Genomic DNA, 16,326 nt, shown 5'->3' on the forward strand with positions numbered 1-16,326 from the left:
TCCCTCCCTGCAGCACCGGCTCCCAAATTCTGCCCAGAGCCCCTTCCCAAGCAGAGCCCCCCAGACAACACTGGCACCGTTGGGCTGAGCTCGGGGATGGTCCCCAAGGATGGAGCTGCTGCTGCCACTTCCCCTTTCCCCTTTTGTCTCGGAATGAGCCGCTGAGCGGAGCAGCAGCCCCGGGAGCGCAGCTTCCCTTCCTCCGGGCTTGGACACACCAGTCCCAAATGTTATGGGCAAGAAGGCACCTGCCCTGGCATGTCTGGGGAGGAAGGAAACGTGTAGCTGTGGCACTTGGGGCCACGGGTCAGTGGCAGCGCTGGGGGGAATGGTTGGACTCGATGACCTCAGGGGGCTTTCCCAACTGAGGGGTTCTCTGTGGCACTCGGGGACGTGGGTCAGTGGTGGCCTTGGCAGTGCTGGGGGAACAGCTGGATCTGAGGGCTCGGAGGGCTTTTCCAACCCGAATGATTCCATGATTCTCTAAGAAGGGCTGATTTGACTGCTGAGCACCCAGGACCCCGAGGGGTTGGAATGTCCATCTCAACCTTCGCCCCGTCCCTCTGTGCTCGGGCAGGGGCAGTGACCAGGGGCAGGATGAGGAGTGACAGCTGCCTTTCCTTCCTCTGGAGACCTTCCCAGCTGCCTGTGGGCACGGGGGATGTGCTGCTGTGCAATCCCCTGTTCTTTGGCCTCATTTTGATCATTTTGCAGTTCCAGGCAGTTCCAGTAAGTTCTGGACTCGCCCGTGGCTGTTTCCAGCCCCTGCCCCTGGGATCACGGAATTGTGTGGGCAGGATGAGTGAATATCATTTGGTCAAATTATTTAAATTCACCATCGAGAGTTGGAAAGTAATTTACAGCCACCATCAGAGACAGAAAATCACTGGTTGGAGCCTGTGGGACCTGGGAGGGAGGGATCCATGAGGAAACTCTGGATTTCCAACAGCAAGGACAAAGAGGGTCATGATCTGTGGGCGTTAGTCTCAGCCTTGGGGAGACCAGAACAGTGATGGACATGTTTGGGATTGAAACAGTGATGTCTCTGTGCTGGGTCTGGGAAAAAACCTCCAGGATTTGGGATATTAACCTTGGCAAAGGCTGTTCCAGGAACCTCTTTGCTGTTTCCCAGAGTTGTAGTGAGCTCTGTGTCTGCCTGAGGGGTGTCAAAGAACCTGGTAAATGCACAAAGGAGAACTTCAAAGTGGGTCAAGAGGGGTGAATTGGCCAAGAGGTGCCATCGTTGTCCTGAGGGGATGAAATCCAGTGGGATTCGAGGAGTGAGCTGCAGGCTTCTGATTAATGCAGGAATAAAGAGGGTGAGGAGTAAAGTGAATAAAGAGGGTGAGGAGTAAAGCAAATAAAGGATCTGCAGAAGAGGTTCTCTGAGCTGTAAATCTGCACGTCCCTGCTGGTGTGTGCACACACTTCCCCTGGAGTCCTCCACGTGCCTGAGAGACACAGAAGGACTCAGCAACCAGTGTTAAAGGTCAGACTTTCTGGAACTGGGAGGTTCCTGGTGCCTAAAGCAGGGAGGGACTGATTGATCATGTCCCGTCACTCCTGGTGACACTGCCCAGGAGATGCCCTGCAATAATAATTCTTTGGGAGTTATTTCATAGAGGAGAAATCTTGAATTGGCTTGTCTTGGCCAGCAGCAGCTTGGGAGGATCCACCTGGACCTTTGCCTCTGTCCTCCAGGTGGGTTTGGGCTCTGGGGATCCTCTTGAGGTCCCTTCAGTCACTCTCCTTGAGCCCAGCTGGGATCCTCTCACCTTGTGAGGAGCATCTGCCAGCGAGTGGGGTGCACGTTAATTCAGGGCAGTCGCTTATTCCTGCATTTTCTGGGCTTATCAGGCAGGTTGTCCGTATTCCCAAGGACTGTGATCTCGCAGGATAGGCAGGATTAGAGGCATAATTTCCAGAAATCCCGTTATCCTCCTTGTCAACTGCTAAAACAGTATTTTGTCTTTTCAGTAGGACTCTTTTGAGATCTGACGGAGCTTCCCGGTGATACAAACCCCTCTGAGCTGTCAGGGTGGAGAGGCACAGATCCAGCCACCAGGGGGGATGTTCCTCTGGCTGGGATGCACAGGGAGAGCTTTAAAGAGAGAATCGATATCTGTGATTATATAAAGGGAGACAAAACCTTTTAATTAATTGTCTCTCTCGGGTTTCCAGTTCAGCTCCGTCCTCCCCAGGCGCGTTTGCGAGGCTGGAGCCGTGGCCTGGGGGAGGTGGTGGGACTTCAGGGAGGAGGTTTAACATCCAGACTAATCCCTGCAGGGAAGCACAGGGAGCTCTGGATTTATCCCAACTCTTGCCTTGGCTGGATGTTGTGTCTGTTACCGGTGTGTCCTTGGCCACAGGCTCTCACTCCAGCTTCCTGAAGCATCTCGGGATTCCAGAATCACTGAGGTTGGAAAAGACCTCTAAGATCATCAAGTCCAACCTGTGACTAATCCCCAGCAGAGCACTGAGTGCCACGTCCAGTCCTTCCTTGGACACCTCCAGGGGTGGGGACTCCACGTCTTGGTGGCCTCTTGCTCCTCTTCTGGGAATTCTCACATTGGGTCGCTGGCTGTGGGATGCTGTGGGGTGCTGTGGGATGCTGTGGGGTGCTGTGGGATGCTGTGGGATGCTGTGGGGTGCTGTGGGGTGCAGTAGGATGCTGTAGGATTCTCTGGGATGCTGTAGGATGCTGTGGAATGGTCTGAGATGCTGTAGGATGCTGTGGGATGCAGTAGGATGCTGTAGGATGCTGTGGGATGCTGTAGGATGCTGTGGGATGCTGTAGGATGCTGTAGGATGCTGTGGGATGCAGTAGGATGTTGTAGGATGCTGTGGGATGCTATGGGATGCTGTAGGATGCTGTGGGATGCTATGGGATGCTGTAGGATGCTGTGGGATGCTGTAGGATACTGTGGGATGCTGTAGGATGCTGTGGGATGCTGTAGGATGCTGTGGGATGCAGTAGGATGCTGTAGGATGCTGTGGGATGCTGTGGGATGCTATGGGATGCTGTAGGATGCTGTGGGATGCTGTGGGATGCTGTAGGATGCTGTAGGATGCTGTAGGATGCTGTGGGATGCAGTAGGATGCTGTAGGATGCTGTGGGATGCTGTGGGATGCTGTGGGATGCTGTGGGATGCTGTGAGATACTGAGTTCCCCTGCTCTGCCTCCCAAGCTCCCTGTGGATGCCCCCATCCCTGATCTCCTGCTTTACATCCTCGCTCATCCTCGTGCCAATTAGCCAAGCGCTGGGCTGGGATCTGAGGAGGAGCAGGAAGGCCAGTGGCTCCCGTCCTCCTGTTGCCTTCCCGAGCAGTGGGAATCAGGCACTAATTGGCTCTCGTTAGCAGGTGACTGTGCTGTTCTCATTTTGCTGTGTGCAGATGATCTGAGACCAGAAGTTTCTCGGCTCGCCGAGCCGAGCTCTCGGAACAGAAAGGGGTGAAATCCTTCTGTGCCAGAGCCCTGGCAGCCCAGAGCTGCCTCCTTACCCAGCCTGGGGACAGCAGGGGGACAGGGTGGGGGTCCTGCTCTGCCTGTGTGGCTGGAGGGATCCCCGGGGTGAGGCATCAACCCCCCCGTGTCAGAAACTGCCTCCTGAATTTTGGACAGAACTCACCTCTCTTGGTCATTCCATCTGCCCCAGCTGATTCCCTGGAAGGGTTCTCCCATTCCCAAATTCAAGACCTCTCCCAAAATAGTTGGTTGACAGTCAAGGGAAGTTCCTGTTGACCCCAAATGTGTGCTGTGGGCACCCAGCTGGAAAGCAGCTGTGCAGAGAAGGCCCTGGGGGTCCTGGTTGACACCAAGCTGAACAGGAGCCAGCAGTGTGTCCGTGCGGCACAGAAGGTGCCCTGGGTTGTTCCAGGGGGAAAATCCTCCCCCTCCACTCAGCACTGGAGTGCTGGGACCAGTGCTGGGCTCCCTGGGACAAAAGAGACACGGAGCTCCTGCTGAGAGTCCAGTGAAGGACCATGGAGATAATGAAGGGACTCTTCTTTGAGGAAAGGCTGATGAGACCTGGGAACTGTTCTTCCCGGAGAAGGGAAGGCTCTGGGGGATCTCATCCATCACAAACATCTCAGGGAGCGTGTGGTGACAGGACCAGAGGTCGTGGGCACGTTCTGGCACACAGGAGGTTCCTTCTGAACATCAGGAGACACTTTTCCACTGTGAGATTGCCGGAGCACGAGCTCGGGCTGCCCGGAGAGCTGCGGAATCTCCATCCTTGGAGACAAGTCCAGGAGCCAACTGGACACGGCAGCTGGCTGTGGGTGTCCCAGCTGGAGCAGCTGAATGGGATGGCCTGTGGAGATCCCTGCCAGACTCAGCCCTTCCGTTTGGTTCTGTGAACCTGGGAGAGTTTTGGAGGCGACGAAGCTGCTTTTTTCCTGCCGGCGCTGGAAGCGTTGCCGTCAAACCCGGGCTATTTGTGGATCTGTCAGCCACGCTCGGAGTAACAACCTGAAACTCCAGAGCAGGGAAAGCATTCCTGCCACAGGACACGTAGTAAAGTGCCAGAACGGAGCTGCAGTTCTTGGTTGTCAGTCAAATTCCAACGGGACCGAGTCAGAAGGAGCTGGTGGAGTTCAAACCCCTCGGGGGGGTGATGGCAAAACCTCTCCTGCCCCAAGGCCAGGGTGGAGCTCACAGGGGGGATCGGGCCTTGTGTGCTTCTGCCCACCAAGCTTTGGGGACAGATGGCTCCAGGAAGGTTCCCCCAGAGAAATCCTCTCCGGGTGCTCCATGGATACAGAGCTGTATGTGGGAATTTAGGGTTTTTTCTCTAATATTCAACCTAAACCTCCTCTGGTGCAGCTCGAAGCCGTTTCCCTTTGGCCTGTCCCTTGTTCCCTGGCAGCAGAGCCCGACCCCCCCCGGCTCCCCCCTCCTGGCAGGGACTTGCAGAGCCAGAAGGTCCCCCCTGAGCCTCCTTTGCTCCAGGCTGAGCCCCCCCAGCTCCCTCAGCTGCTCCTGATGGGATTGGTTCTCCAGTCCCTTCCCCAGGGGAGGGTGGTTTAAACCTAAACCCAGAATCCTTCACCCAGAACTCACCCGACAAAAAGTGATTCTCTGCTGATCGGCCCCGTGAGGGCACATAAAAATTAAAGCAACTGTCCTGGGGATTTGGGGCCGTTTGATGGGCTTGGAGTAATTGTGGGGACTATTATGGTCTGTTAATTCACTTGTGGTGATTTGAACCTGCCTGTGAAGGGAAGTCTGTGCTCCCACAGAAATGCCTGCGGGCTGTGGAGGGGTTTGTTCCAAGTGAGTTGTAGAAGGGTTTATTCCTAGTGGATTTGTGGAGGGGTTTATTCCAAGTGGGTTGTGGAGGGGTTTATTCCAAGTGGATTTGTAGAAGGGTTTATTCCAAGTGGGTTGTGGAGGGGTTTATTCCAAGTGAGTTGTGGAGGGGTTTATTCCAAGTGAGTTGTGGAGGGGTTTATTCCAAGTGAGTTGTGGAGGGGTTTATTCCAAATGGAAATTTTGGAGGGGTTTATTCCAAGTGTATTTGTGGAAGGGTTTATTCCAAGTGGGTTGTGGAGGGGTTTATTCTAAGTATCCATTCTCATGGGGAAGCTCTTCCATACTGGGACCTGACGCTGTTCCCAATGGAAGCACTCTCAGGTGATCAGGTCCAGGCACTGTCAAGGCTGGGTGCTCCCAGGGGCTGGAATGCCTGAAGGAATATGGGATGTGGAGTCACACATCAACCCCATCTCAGGTAGTTTCAGCAGGCAGAGCAAGTGTGACACCTCAGAAGTGTCCCCTGAGGGACACCTCGTGCTGCTGCTCCGGCTCCTCCCGGCTCCGGGTGAAGCCTCCAGAGAAGCCTGATTTTGGCTCACCAGCTTCCAGAGCAGGGTGCTGGAAGCAGAGGCAGCAGGTGGGGTGGGGAGGAGTCCTCTGTCTGCCCCAGAGACTCCCCCAAAGCAGACGTGAAGCTGAACTGGACCTGCTGGACCCCACATTGTTGGTGGAAGCGGATGTGGGATGGATGAATTCCAGGTGAGCGGCTTCCGCGAGGAGGAGAGCCCTGTGCTCACCTGGGCACAGAAAGGGCTGCTGCTCTTTCACACCAACGACCTTTTCTCGGAGCTGCTCCCGCTCAGCATTCCCGTGGGATGCCCGTCCGTGTGCCTGGGAGAGGAGGAGCCGCAGGATGTGGGCACCGAGCGTAGAGAAATCACGACGATCCACTGGGGACGTTCGGGAGCTCCAGAGCTGCTTAATCAACACTGCCACGGCACTGTTTGTTTTATTCATAATCCACTCTGGCTGCTGCTCAGGAATCAGGCCTGGATCCGGCGGGGATGGGCTGCGGCTCCTCCGGATGCAGGGGCTGGAGGCCTCAAGGTGCCTCCTGGCGCGGGGCGATAAAGCGGGTGAGGAAGCACGTTGTCATTCCAGGTGGAAGCACGCCAAGGGATGCTCCGCTCCTGCCCGATGGAAAACATCCAGCCCGTTCCAGGCAGCTTTTCTCGTGGCTCTTTTCCTCCGTGGATGATTTTTTTGCTTCATGGAAAGGGTTGTCAAGCACTGGAAGGGGCTGCCCCGGGAGGTGGCGAGTCCCCGTCCCTGGAGGTGTCCAGGGAGTGGCTGGACGTGGCACTTGGTGCTCTGGTGGTGGTCGGTCACAGGTTGGACTCCATGACCTTGGAGGTCTTTTCCAGCCTCAGTGATTCGGGGATTCTGTTTTCCAGTTGTTCCCAGAGCAGAGCCTGAACCTGGAGCAGCTGCAGGGCTGACACAGGTCTCTATCAAACAGGCATTAACATGAAATATGACGAAAGTAATTAACATCCTTTAATTGAAATTGAGCCTGCCAAAGGAGCCCAAACAAAAATGGTGGCATCCTTTGCAATTATTGGAAAACTCGTTATAAATACCCCTTGGATAGATGTTGGCTCCGGAGATATTTGGAATTAATGACTCCTTAATGATCCCAAACTGACTGTGCTGCAGGATCAATGTGGCAGACGGGACCCGGGCTGGGAGGGTGTGATTGATGCTTCCCCAGTGCCACTCCAGAGAGGAGCTGTGGGAATCTGGGGCTGTTCCTTGGATCTTTGGGTCACCTGTGCAAGGACCAGCTGTTGGTCCAGCAGCAGCAGCATTTCCCAAACTCACGTGAAACGTGATGCTGAGAAGTGCCACAACCCTGCCGGGGGTGCCAAGGGGCAGGACCAGCCAGGGAACTCCCGGTTCCTCCGGTGGTTTGGGAACAGCATCAGTGCCACAGTGAGGGCAGGGCAGATGTGGAGACAGGAGCTTGGAGAAGGGAAATGGCTGGAGAGGGATCCTGCCCGCTGACACGAGGGTCTGTGAGGGCTCTCACAGCTCTGAGCGGTGCTAGAGGGGCTCAGGGCCTGGCACCGTGGTGATCCCACCCTGTGCCCGCTGCCCACGTGTGGATCCCTGCCTGGAGTGTGAGTGCCAGGCCCTGGCTGAGCGAGCCCTGGCCGATGGGAGCAGCAGGGTTCACATCTCCTGGGGGGGCAAAGCTGGTGTGAGCAGCAGCAGGGTGAGGTGTGGGGGGGTGGGAGTGGCAGTGGGGCACAGGGTCGCTGTGAGTGGCAGTGGGGCACTGGGTCGGTGTGAGTGGCAGTGGGGCACAGGGCTCGGTTTGGGCCCTGGGCCCTGTGACAGAGGGGCACAGGGTTGGCATGAGCAGCTGTGGAGGATGGGGTGTAGGTTGGTGTGAGCGGCAGTGGGGCACTGGGTCGGTGTGAGTGGCAGCAGGGCCCGGGGCTCAGTTTGGTGTGACAGAGGGGCACAGGGTTGGCATGAGCAGCTGTGGAGGATGGGGTGTAGGTTGGTGTGAGCTGCAGTGGGGCACTGGGTCGGTGTGAGTGGCATCGAGGCGCTGGGTGCAGCTTGGCAGGAGCAACAACAGGGAGCAGGGTTGGCATGAAAAGCAGCGGGGCACAGAGTGGGGAACAGCGCGGGGTGGTGTGAGCAGCAGTGGGGTGCAGGGTTGCTGTGGGTGGCAGCGGGGCACAGGGTTGGCACGAGCAGCCGTGGGGTGAGAGTGCTGGTCAGAGTGAAAGCAGAGGGTGCAGGTTGGCACGAGCAGCAGGGGGGCACAGGGTGCACGTTGGTGTGAGAGGCCGTGGGGCACAGGGGCGGTGTGAGTGGCAGTGGGGTGCAGGGTGTGGGGCACCGTGAGTGGCAGAGGGGCACAGGGTTGGCACGAGCCATCAGTGGGGCGCAGAGTGCAGGGTGGCACGAGTGGCAGTGGGGCACAGAGTGCAGGGTGGCATGAGCGGGCAGCAGGGTGCTGAGTGTGGGTGGGTGTGAGTGACAGCGGGGCACGGGGTCGGTGTGAGTGGCACTGGGTGCAGGGCAGCAGAGGGGCACTGGGCACGGGTAGGTGTGAGCAGCAGTGGGGTGCAGGGTCGGTGTGAGCGGCACTGGAGCGCTGGGCACGGCTCTGTGTGAGTGGCAGTGGGAGGCAGGGTTGGCGTGAGTGGCAGTGGGGCACAGAGCGGGGTGAGGGTGCGGGTTGGTGAGTGGGAGCAGGGCGCTGGGTGGGTGTGAGCGGCCGTGGGGCACAGGGCAGCACCGGGGTGCTGGGTGCAGGCTGGCACGAGGGGCAGCGGGCACAGGGTCGGTGTGAGCGGCAGCGGGACGGGGATCTCGGCCGTGCTGCACATTCCCGGGAGCCGCCCGCGATTCCTCCGGTTCCGCGCGCTGCTCGTGACTGTTGCTAAAAACATAAAGGGGCCTTTTGGAGAGCTGAGCTGGGCTTTCATATCTCTGCATTGACTCAAAATGCTGCCGGAGTGACATTTAGAAGCATTGTAAGCAAAGGGGAGCTATTTATTCGTGATTAAGTGGTTTTTCCCTCGAGGACAGGAGTGCCGCGCCGAGGCTGAGGCGGGCGGGGGACCCGCGGTGACGGTCCCGGTGACGGTCCCGGTGACAGTCCCGCTAGCTGAGGTTGTGCCGGGGGATGGGAAGTTTGAGGAGAGGTTTTGGGGTGCCAGGAGGGGAAGTCGTGCCGCTCCTGTTGGATTTTGGCGTTGGGTCGCCCTTCCCGGCTCTCTGATGGTCTCTGTATGGTGGTGGGGGGCCGCTGGCAGCGCGTGCTCCCGGGGGAAGCTCAGTCCCATTCCGAGGGACGCCGTCCCCTCTCCCACTCCCTCCTCCCTCTCCCCTGTACCCCTTGGCGTGATGGTCATTTTAGGGGCGGAACATAGGGGACAGCTCCTTCAGCCGGCACCGTGCGGGGTCTGCGGGGTCCCACCCCACTGCACCCTCGGGGGGCAGCCCGATGGGGGCCCCCCCAGAGCGACAACGGGGGGGCTGCGGGGCGACGATGTGCGAACCCAAGCGGGGTGGGAGTGCAGACTGGGGGGCTTGGGCGGTGCAGACATGGAGCTGGGGTTGCAAACGTGGAGCTGGGGGGGAAACAGCGGCTGCAGAGGCAGGACTAGGGAGGGAGGGACCAGGAGGCTGCAGCCGGTGCCGAGCCCCCCGAGTGCGGGGGCTGCGAGCGGCGGGGCTGCGGCGGCGGCGCTGGCAGCTGCGGGGGGCTGCGGGGACCCCCCGCCCCGGGCACTGCTGCTGTGCAGAGCGCACCGCGGGCACCTCGAGCCCCGGGAGCGGGAGCCGGGCAACCCCCGCCCGCGAATCTCTGCAAGCCCGGCACCGCCCCCCGCACACTGCCGGGGGCCGGGCATCGCCCCCCTAAAACTGCCCCTCCCGCCCACTGCCTGACCGGGATACCCCCTCAAAACTGCCCCTCCCGCCCACTGCCTGACCGGGATACCCCCTCAAAACTGCCCCTCCCGCACATTGCCTGCCCGGGATACCCCCTCAAAACTGCCCCTCCCGCATATTGCCTGCCCGGGATACCCCCCCAGAAGTGCCCCCCTGCACATTGCCTGGATGGGCATCGCCCCCCCAGACTGCCCCCCGCACACCCCACCGCTGACCTGTCCCCTCCGCAGTTGCCCGGCCGGGCTGCGCCCCCCAAACACACCGACCCTCCCGAAACTGCCTCCCCGCACACTCCCCGCCCTGACCCGCCCCTCCAAACTGCCCCTCGGGCATCTCCCCCAAAACCGTCCCCCCGCACCGCCCTTTCCCCCGCGCGCTGCTCCCCCGGGACCTTTCCCCCCTCCCGGGCCGCTCCCGTCCCGTGCCCCCGTATCCCGCCCGCCGGGGCAGGGCCCGTGGGTGCCCGCAGGGGGGGCTGTGCGGGTCGGGGCGGGGGCGGCGGCGGCGCTGGCGGGGGCGGGGGGCGCTGGCGGGGGCGGCCGGTCCGGCGCCGTCCCCGCCCGCCGGGGGAGGAGCCGTCGGCGCCGGCACCACCTGCCCCGGGCCATGGTGCGCCGGAGGGAGCGGAGCGCGGCGCGGGGCGGGCGGCGCCGCGCCATGGAGCGGGCGGCGGGCGGCGGCCGCCCCGCAGCCGGTGCCCGTCCAGCCGCAGCCGCAGCCGGTGCCCGCGCCCGGGCGGTGCCGCCGCCGCCGCCTCCTCCGCCGCGCCGGCCGGGGCCGCGCCGGGCCCCCCCCCCCCGCCATGGCGCAGCCCGCGGGCCGCGGCGGGACGAGCCGCGAGCTGCCGGGCATCAGCACCGTAACCTACGTGTTCGTTTACAGCCCCGGCGGCCCGGCCGGGCCCCCCGGCCCCGGAGCCGAGCCCGCGCCGCACGCCGCGCCCGCCCCGCTGCGCGGGCCCAAGCGGAAGCTGTACAGCGCCGTGCCCGGCCGCAAGTTCATCGTGGTGAAGAGCTACGCGCCGCAGGGCGAGGGCGAGATCCAGCTCAACCGCGGAGAAGCCGTCAAGGGTGAGCGAGGGAGGGAGGGAGGGAGGGAGGGAGAGCGGGCGGGGCGCGGGGCGGGCGGCGGGGCGGCACCGCCACCGGGCGGGGGTCCCGCGCTGCTCCGGGGGTCCCGCACCGCTGCGGCACGGGGTGCGCTGGACGCGGCCATGGGGGGCCCCAGCCCGGCCGGCCCGGGGTCCCGCGGCACCGGGTGCGGGCTCTGGTAGGGGGTCCTGCACTGGCTGTGCTGGCAGTGGTTAGGGGGGTCCCCAGCCCGGCTGGGGGGATGGAGGGCCTTGGGGTCCCCAGCCCGGCTGGAGGGTCCCCAGCCCAGGGTCCCACGGCACCGGCTGCAGGCTCTGGGCAGGGGGCTCACGCTGGCTGCAGCACTGGCTGCGCTGGCCGTGGTGCTGCAGGGCTGTGGGGTCCCCAGCCTGGTTGTGGGGGCTGCAGAGCCTTGGGATCCCCAGCCTGGTTTTGGGGCTGCACAGCTGTGGGGTCCCCAGCCTGGTTGTGGGGGCTGCAGAGCCTTGGCATCCTCAGCCCAGCCATGGGGCTGCAGGGCTGTGGGGTCCCCAGTCCCAGGTCCCACGGCACTGGCAGCGGGCTCCAGGTGGGCATCCCGCTCTGGCTGTGGCACTGGCTGCCCTGGCTGTGGTTGTGGGGGTCCCCAAACTGGTTGAGATGCTGCAGGGCCATGGGGTCCCCAGTCATCTCCAGCCCAGGGTCCTGCTCAGCCCACGGGCTGGGGGTCAGCAGCAATGGCTGCCCTGGCTGTGTGATCCCCAGCACGGCTGTGGGGCTGCAGCTTTGTGGGGCTCCCAGCCCAGTTGTGAGGCTGCAGAGCCATGGGATCCCCAGCACGGCTGTGGGGCTGCAGCTTTGTGGGGCTCCCAGCCTGGTTGTGGGGCTGCAGGTTCCCTGGTCAGCTCCAGCCCTGGGGTGCCCTGTCCATCCCCGGGGTGTGTCTGTGGCTCTCTGCTGTGGCTGTGGGTGGTTGGTCTCACCTGTAACACAGGTGCCTGGCTCTCCTGGGAGCCCCGGAGGTGCCGGTGCCTCTCTGACCCCTCTCCCCCCATCCTGGGACTGGCAGTGCCCGGTGTCCTGCCCTGGGCCACTGCAGGGCCCCCCGGTGCCAGCCCACCTCGTGCTGGGGGTGGTGGGCACGGGAGCTCTTCCCAACAGAGCTTCCAGCCACAGCTCCCAGCGCCGGGAGCCGGGAGGCTTAGAGGGATAACAGCAGTGCCTGTTGTGTTGGACAGACTCCTGAGAGCCGTGTAAAACCTGCGCTGGGTCGTAAGGCAGCTTCCAGCAGGCAGGGATAACAAAAGGCTCCCTCTGCAAGCCTCCTAATTCCATAGTTTTTTCACAGAAAGTTTAAGGATCCTCTTTTCATCTTCCTGCCTCCACTTTTTCCGTGGATTCCTCTTGCACTGCGGGCTGGAGCAGCCGCTGAGCTGAGCTGCGTTGGCTGTAACATGGATCTGAGCTGGGGAGAGGGAGACAGGGCTTGCTCTTCCCTGCTTGGAATTGCTGCTTCAGAACCCTGTGAGCCCCGTGCTGAGGGAGCTGACAGCTCCCCCTCGGAGGTGGCAGTCCAGGCAGTCCCGCTGATGTCCCCACCGATGTGTTTTTCCCCCCGAGAGGAGGAGGTGGATGAGAAGGGCCTGTGGCTGGGGCGGATTTCTGCAGTGGTGGTTGGAGTTAAGGAGTGTTTGATGTGCTGGAGCTGCGATTCGTGCAGGTGTCTGATTCCAGGAGGCTGGAAGGAATCCATGGATGGACTCTTGCATCAGAAGTGCTTTTCCCAGTGCGTTTTCCCACCGTTCCCTGTCGCATCCTTCTGTATCTCCTCATGTGTTTACATCGAGTAGGTGGTCCTGGAGTAACTGCCACAGCATCCTGAATTCACTTATTCATCCCGAATTGTTTGCGTGTGTTCATGTGATCTCCAGAGAGAAAGCAAGTTGTGGGAGGCACTGTGGGGAGGAACAGTGGAGTGGGACGGGCAGTGGCCCCTCAGGGCTGGAATCTCTTCCCACTGGCTCCTTACCCTGTGGCCGAGGAGGCTGAGTGAGAGTTAAAGAGAATCCCTTCAGTGCCTCGCTCATGGAAACTCTCCAGGTTATTTGCTGCGTTGGAGATGTTGACGAATGTTTTTGGGGCCAGGAATGTTGTCAGCCCCTGGCCAGGGTTCCCTGGGAGTCGCAGGCAGGTCGAGGGCTGGGCTGAGCAGAGCCCGGCACTGCCACCGCCGCTGCTTTGTCATGTTCAGGGCACTCGTGATGCCTTTGGGAACGGGGGGAGCTGGGGGAGCTTCTCCCACCCGGGAAACAGGAGCTGGTGTGAGCGAAGATCCCGGACTGAGCTGGTGCTGGACTTGTGCTCTGAGCTAAGGGGGTGCCGGGGTGTCCACAGTGGGAGAGGCTGGTTGGAGAGGAGTCCTGGCCAGGGGTGTGATTTGCCAGCCTGGGGGGCTTCAGGGTCCTGAAGGGATGGGGGGGGTGACTGACCTGCCCAGGAATGGGAGTGTTGGGGTGTTGGGGGTGGAGGGTCCTGGAGGGAGAAGGTGGCAGCTGGAGCGTGGTGGGTGCAGGCAGTCTGGGGAAGGGTGGGAGATGGTTTGGGAGGTGCTGTCAGAGAAGTGCTGGATGGAATGAGCTGTGCCTGGGACGGTCCAGGGTGAGAGCCCTGCGTGGAGGGAGCTCTGCGAGGGTGCGATGCCGAGGGAGGAACCTGTCCAGAGATGTGAGTCTGGGTGAGGAGCTGTGGGAAGGGACCACCCCAGGGAGGAGCAGGGGACAGGAGATGGCTGGAATGGAGGCTGGGGTAGGGCTGGTGTCTCGTTCTGAGATGTGCTGGCGAGCTGACTTGACAGCCACCCCTTTGATGCAGCAGAATCGGTGATTTCGAGGGGCTGGGGCTGCAAACAGGCACCGTCAGGGAGGGGATGGCAGAACTTCTGGCAGTTTTCATCTTGGGAATTGCAGAGATGCTGGAGAAGAGTTGGAGGTGGAGCAGCACGAGCCCCTCTGGGTGTGTGTCTGTGTCTGGCCCCGTTTGCAGCTGCGGAGCAAACGCTGCTGGGTGGTGGAAGCTGAGGGTCCTTGAGTGTTCACTGCAGGTCCCATGTGGAGCTGCTCTTCCTTCTTGGAAGCAGATGGACTCCTGTGAAGGTCCTCCCGAGCACTGGTGTTAAACAGGGGGCTTTGGTACTGGATTTGGAGGAGCAGGAGATGCTCTGTGATGGGTTTCCTTGGGGCTTTTCAGGAGCATTTCATGCAGGTGTTTTCGGGAGCTTTTCCTGCAGCCCCGGGTCCCATGCGGAGCTGCTGTTCCTTGTTGGAAGCAAACAGGCTCCTGCAAAGGTTCTCCTGAGCACTGCTGTTAAACAGGGGTCCAGGTATTGGATTTGGAGGAGCAGGAGATGCTCTGTGATGGGTTTTCTCGGGCTTTTCAGGAGCTTTTCGTGCAGGAGCATTTCATGCATCCCTGGGTCCCATGTGGAGCTGCTGTTCCTGTTTGGAAGCAGATGGACTCCTGTGAAGGTTCTCCTGGATGCTGGTGTTAAACAGGGATCTTGGCAGTGGATTTAGAGGAGCAGGAGATGCTCTTTGATGGCTTTCCTCGGGGCTCTTCAGAGCAGCTGCTTTCAAGCTGGTTTCAAGCTCTTCAAGAGCACGTGCAAGTGAAGGGTGTCTGTGTTGTCTGTGACTGTCCTGCAGCTGTTGGATGACAAAGGCAATAATCAATGGAGTTATTTCGTTTGTAAGACAGAGAAAGAATCCCAGCAGAGGAGAGCCTGTCCTTGATCTGGTTGTGCCTGATAATGAGAAACGAAATGAGATGTGAGCGCCCCAAGCAAAGGGAGAACCAATAGTCGCCGGCTCTGAAATCACAAGGTCACGGGGAGAAGTGGTTCAGAGGCACAGCAAGGGCTGAATCTCCAGCCTGGAAAGCAGGGGGGGATTAGGAACACCCTGAGTCTTCTCGTTCCTTTGCACTTGGCAATTAGGAGGAGTTGCTCTGGAGCAACTGTTACCTCGTGCGTCCGACAGGGCTTCCTGGCTCTGGTGACATCCCCACTGCAGTGTCTGAGCTGGAATAAATGGTAAATTGGATTTCTGTTGGCCGGGGCTGTGGCTTTGTTGGGTTATTGCCGTGGCCGCGCTCGGCTGTGCTGGGGGTTGTTTCCATAGGAGGATTATTTTCCCGGTGAATAAAGTTCTCGCAGCGAGGATGTAGCTTTTGTTGGGGAAGACTTTGCAGCTCCTGTTTGATGAGCAGCCAGCTGGTTTCCTCTGGAATTTCTTTATCTAAGCCAGAAGCACTGAGGAGCGGGGCTGGAGGATCAGGATCCCTGCGGGAAGGTTGGGAAGCCATTCACAACTTGGAAGGTTGAGCCAAAGCTTTAAACTTAATTTAACTCCCCGTGCCCGTGGTGATCTGGAACAGCTGCCTCCTCCCCAGGCTGCTCTTCCAGCAGCATTCCCATTCCCAGTGTTGGAAAAGCAGTGGGACAGGGAGTCTGGTCAGTGAGTTGAGTCCTTGACCCCGCACAACTTCACAACCCCCACAAACTGCTCACTCTCCACCTTTAAACCCACTGATGCTTTTCCTCCTGCTATTCCAGTGGGAAGGCTGTTCTGGAACCTTCCAGACTTCTGGAAGTAAAAAGTATACATATAAGTAGATATAAGTATGTATAAAATATGTAGATGTATAATAAATAGAATATAAACATAATAAATAAGAAATAGAATAATAAACAGATGTAATAATAAATATAATAATACATTTAATAAATATAGATGTAACATTTTCACTCGTGTGAATTTGTATGTGCACTCTCAAAATAGACACCTATAAATATATCAAATGCATAATCAGTAGTTTATTCAGTAGTTAATACAGGAGAACTCTCTAACTCAAGTGTATTTTCTAATAGTTCCAAGGTGTCATTAGTTACAGTCTCAGGTTGTAATAAGAACATTCATCAGCCTTCCTGGGCTGATCTGGAACAAGAGGAAAACCAAACAAACCAGAACAAGCTTCAGCAAATATATTTATTATGTATACGGGTGTCATTGCTTTGTTTCAAATACCATAAATAGTTACCTTTGCTCATTTCATATTTCCAAGTTTGCCGAAGTTAAAAACCAGTTTTTACTGGAAACCACTGACCGGGGTGGTTGAATGGCTCACACTTGAAAACAGCCTTGTCTAAAGTACACAGGTTTCTCTGGCAAGGAATTCAAAGAAATATGCAGCAACTACTTTTAAATCCCAAGTTTTTCATCTCTCCCGACTCCAGAAACGAGTGTTGGTGGCCGGTTTAATCATTCCTGGTGTTCCTTCAGACACAACAGCCTGCTGGGAGACATCAAAGGCACCCTGACCAGGTCCTGGCTGGGGAGAAAGGAGGTTTCTTGTTCCCTTTTCCTGGCAAATGGCACAGCTTAGTCACCAGTTCTACCTGCCAGGCTGAGGTTGGTGATGTGCCCGTCAGGGATCCCGGGGAGTCCCGGCTCTGGCGAGGGC

The 16,326-nt window shown here is 59.2% G+C and overlaps 1 protein-coding gene across 1 annotated transcript in view; it reads left to right on the forward strand.

Moving 5' to 3' along the window:
• The window catches only part of LOC113982192 (SH3 and multiple ankyrin repeat domains protein 3-like), a 140,645-nt gene extending 124,363 nt beyond the window's left edge, over window positions 1–16,282 (forward strand). Inside the window, exons 13-14 of the mRNA XM_039387454.1 lie at window positions 10,622–10,809; window positions 16,100–16,282. Of these exons, the coding sequence (XP_039243388.1) occupies window positions 10,622–10,809; window positions 16,100–16,248 (337 nt within the window). The 3' untranslated portion in view covers window positions 16,249–16,282. The remainder of the gene's footprint in view (window positions 1–10,621; window positions 10,810–16,099) is intronic.
• Window positions 16,283–16,326: the final 44 nt, after the last annotated feature.

This window comes from Pipra filicauda, unplaced genomic scaffold, assembly GCF_003945595.2.
Source record: "Pipra filicauda isolate LSUMZ 115617 unplaced genomic scaffold, ASM394559v2 scaffold566_size300873_pilon, whole genome shotgun sequence".
Taxonomy (NCBI): Eukaryota; Metazoa; Chordata; class Aves; order Passeriformes; family Pipridae; genus Pipra; species Pipra filicauda.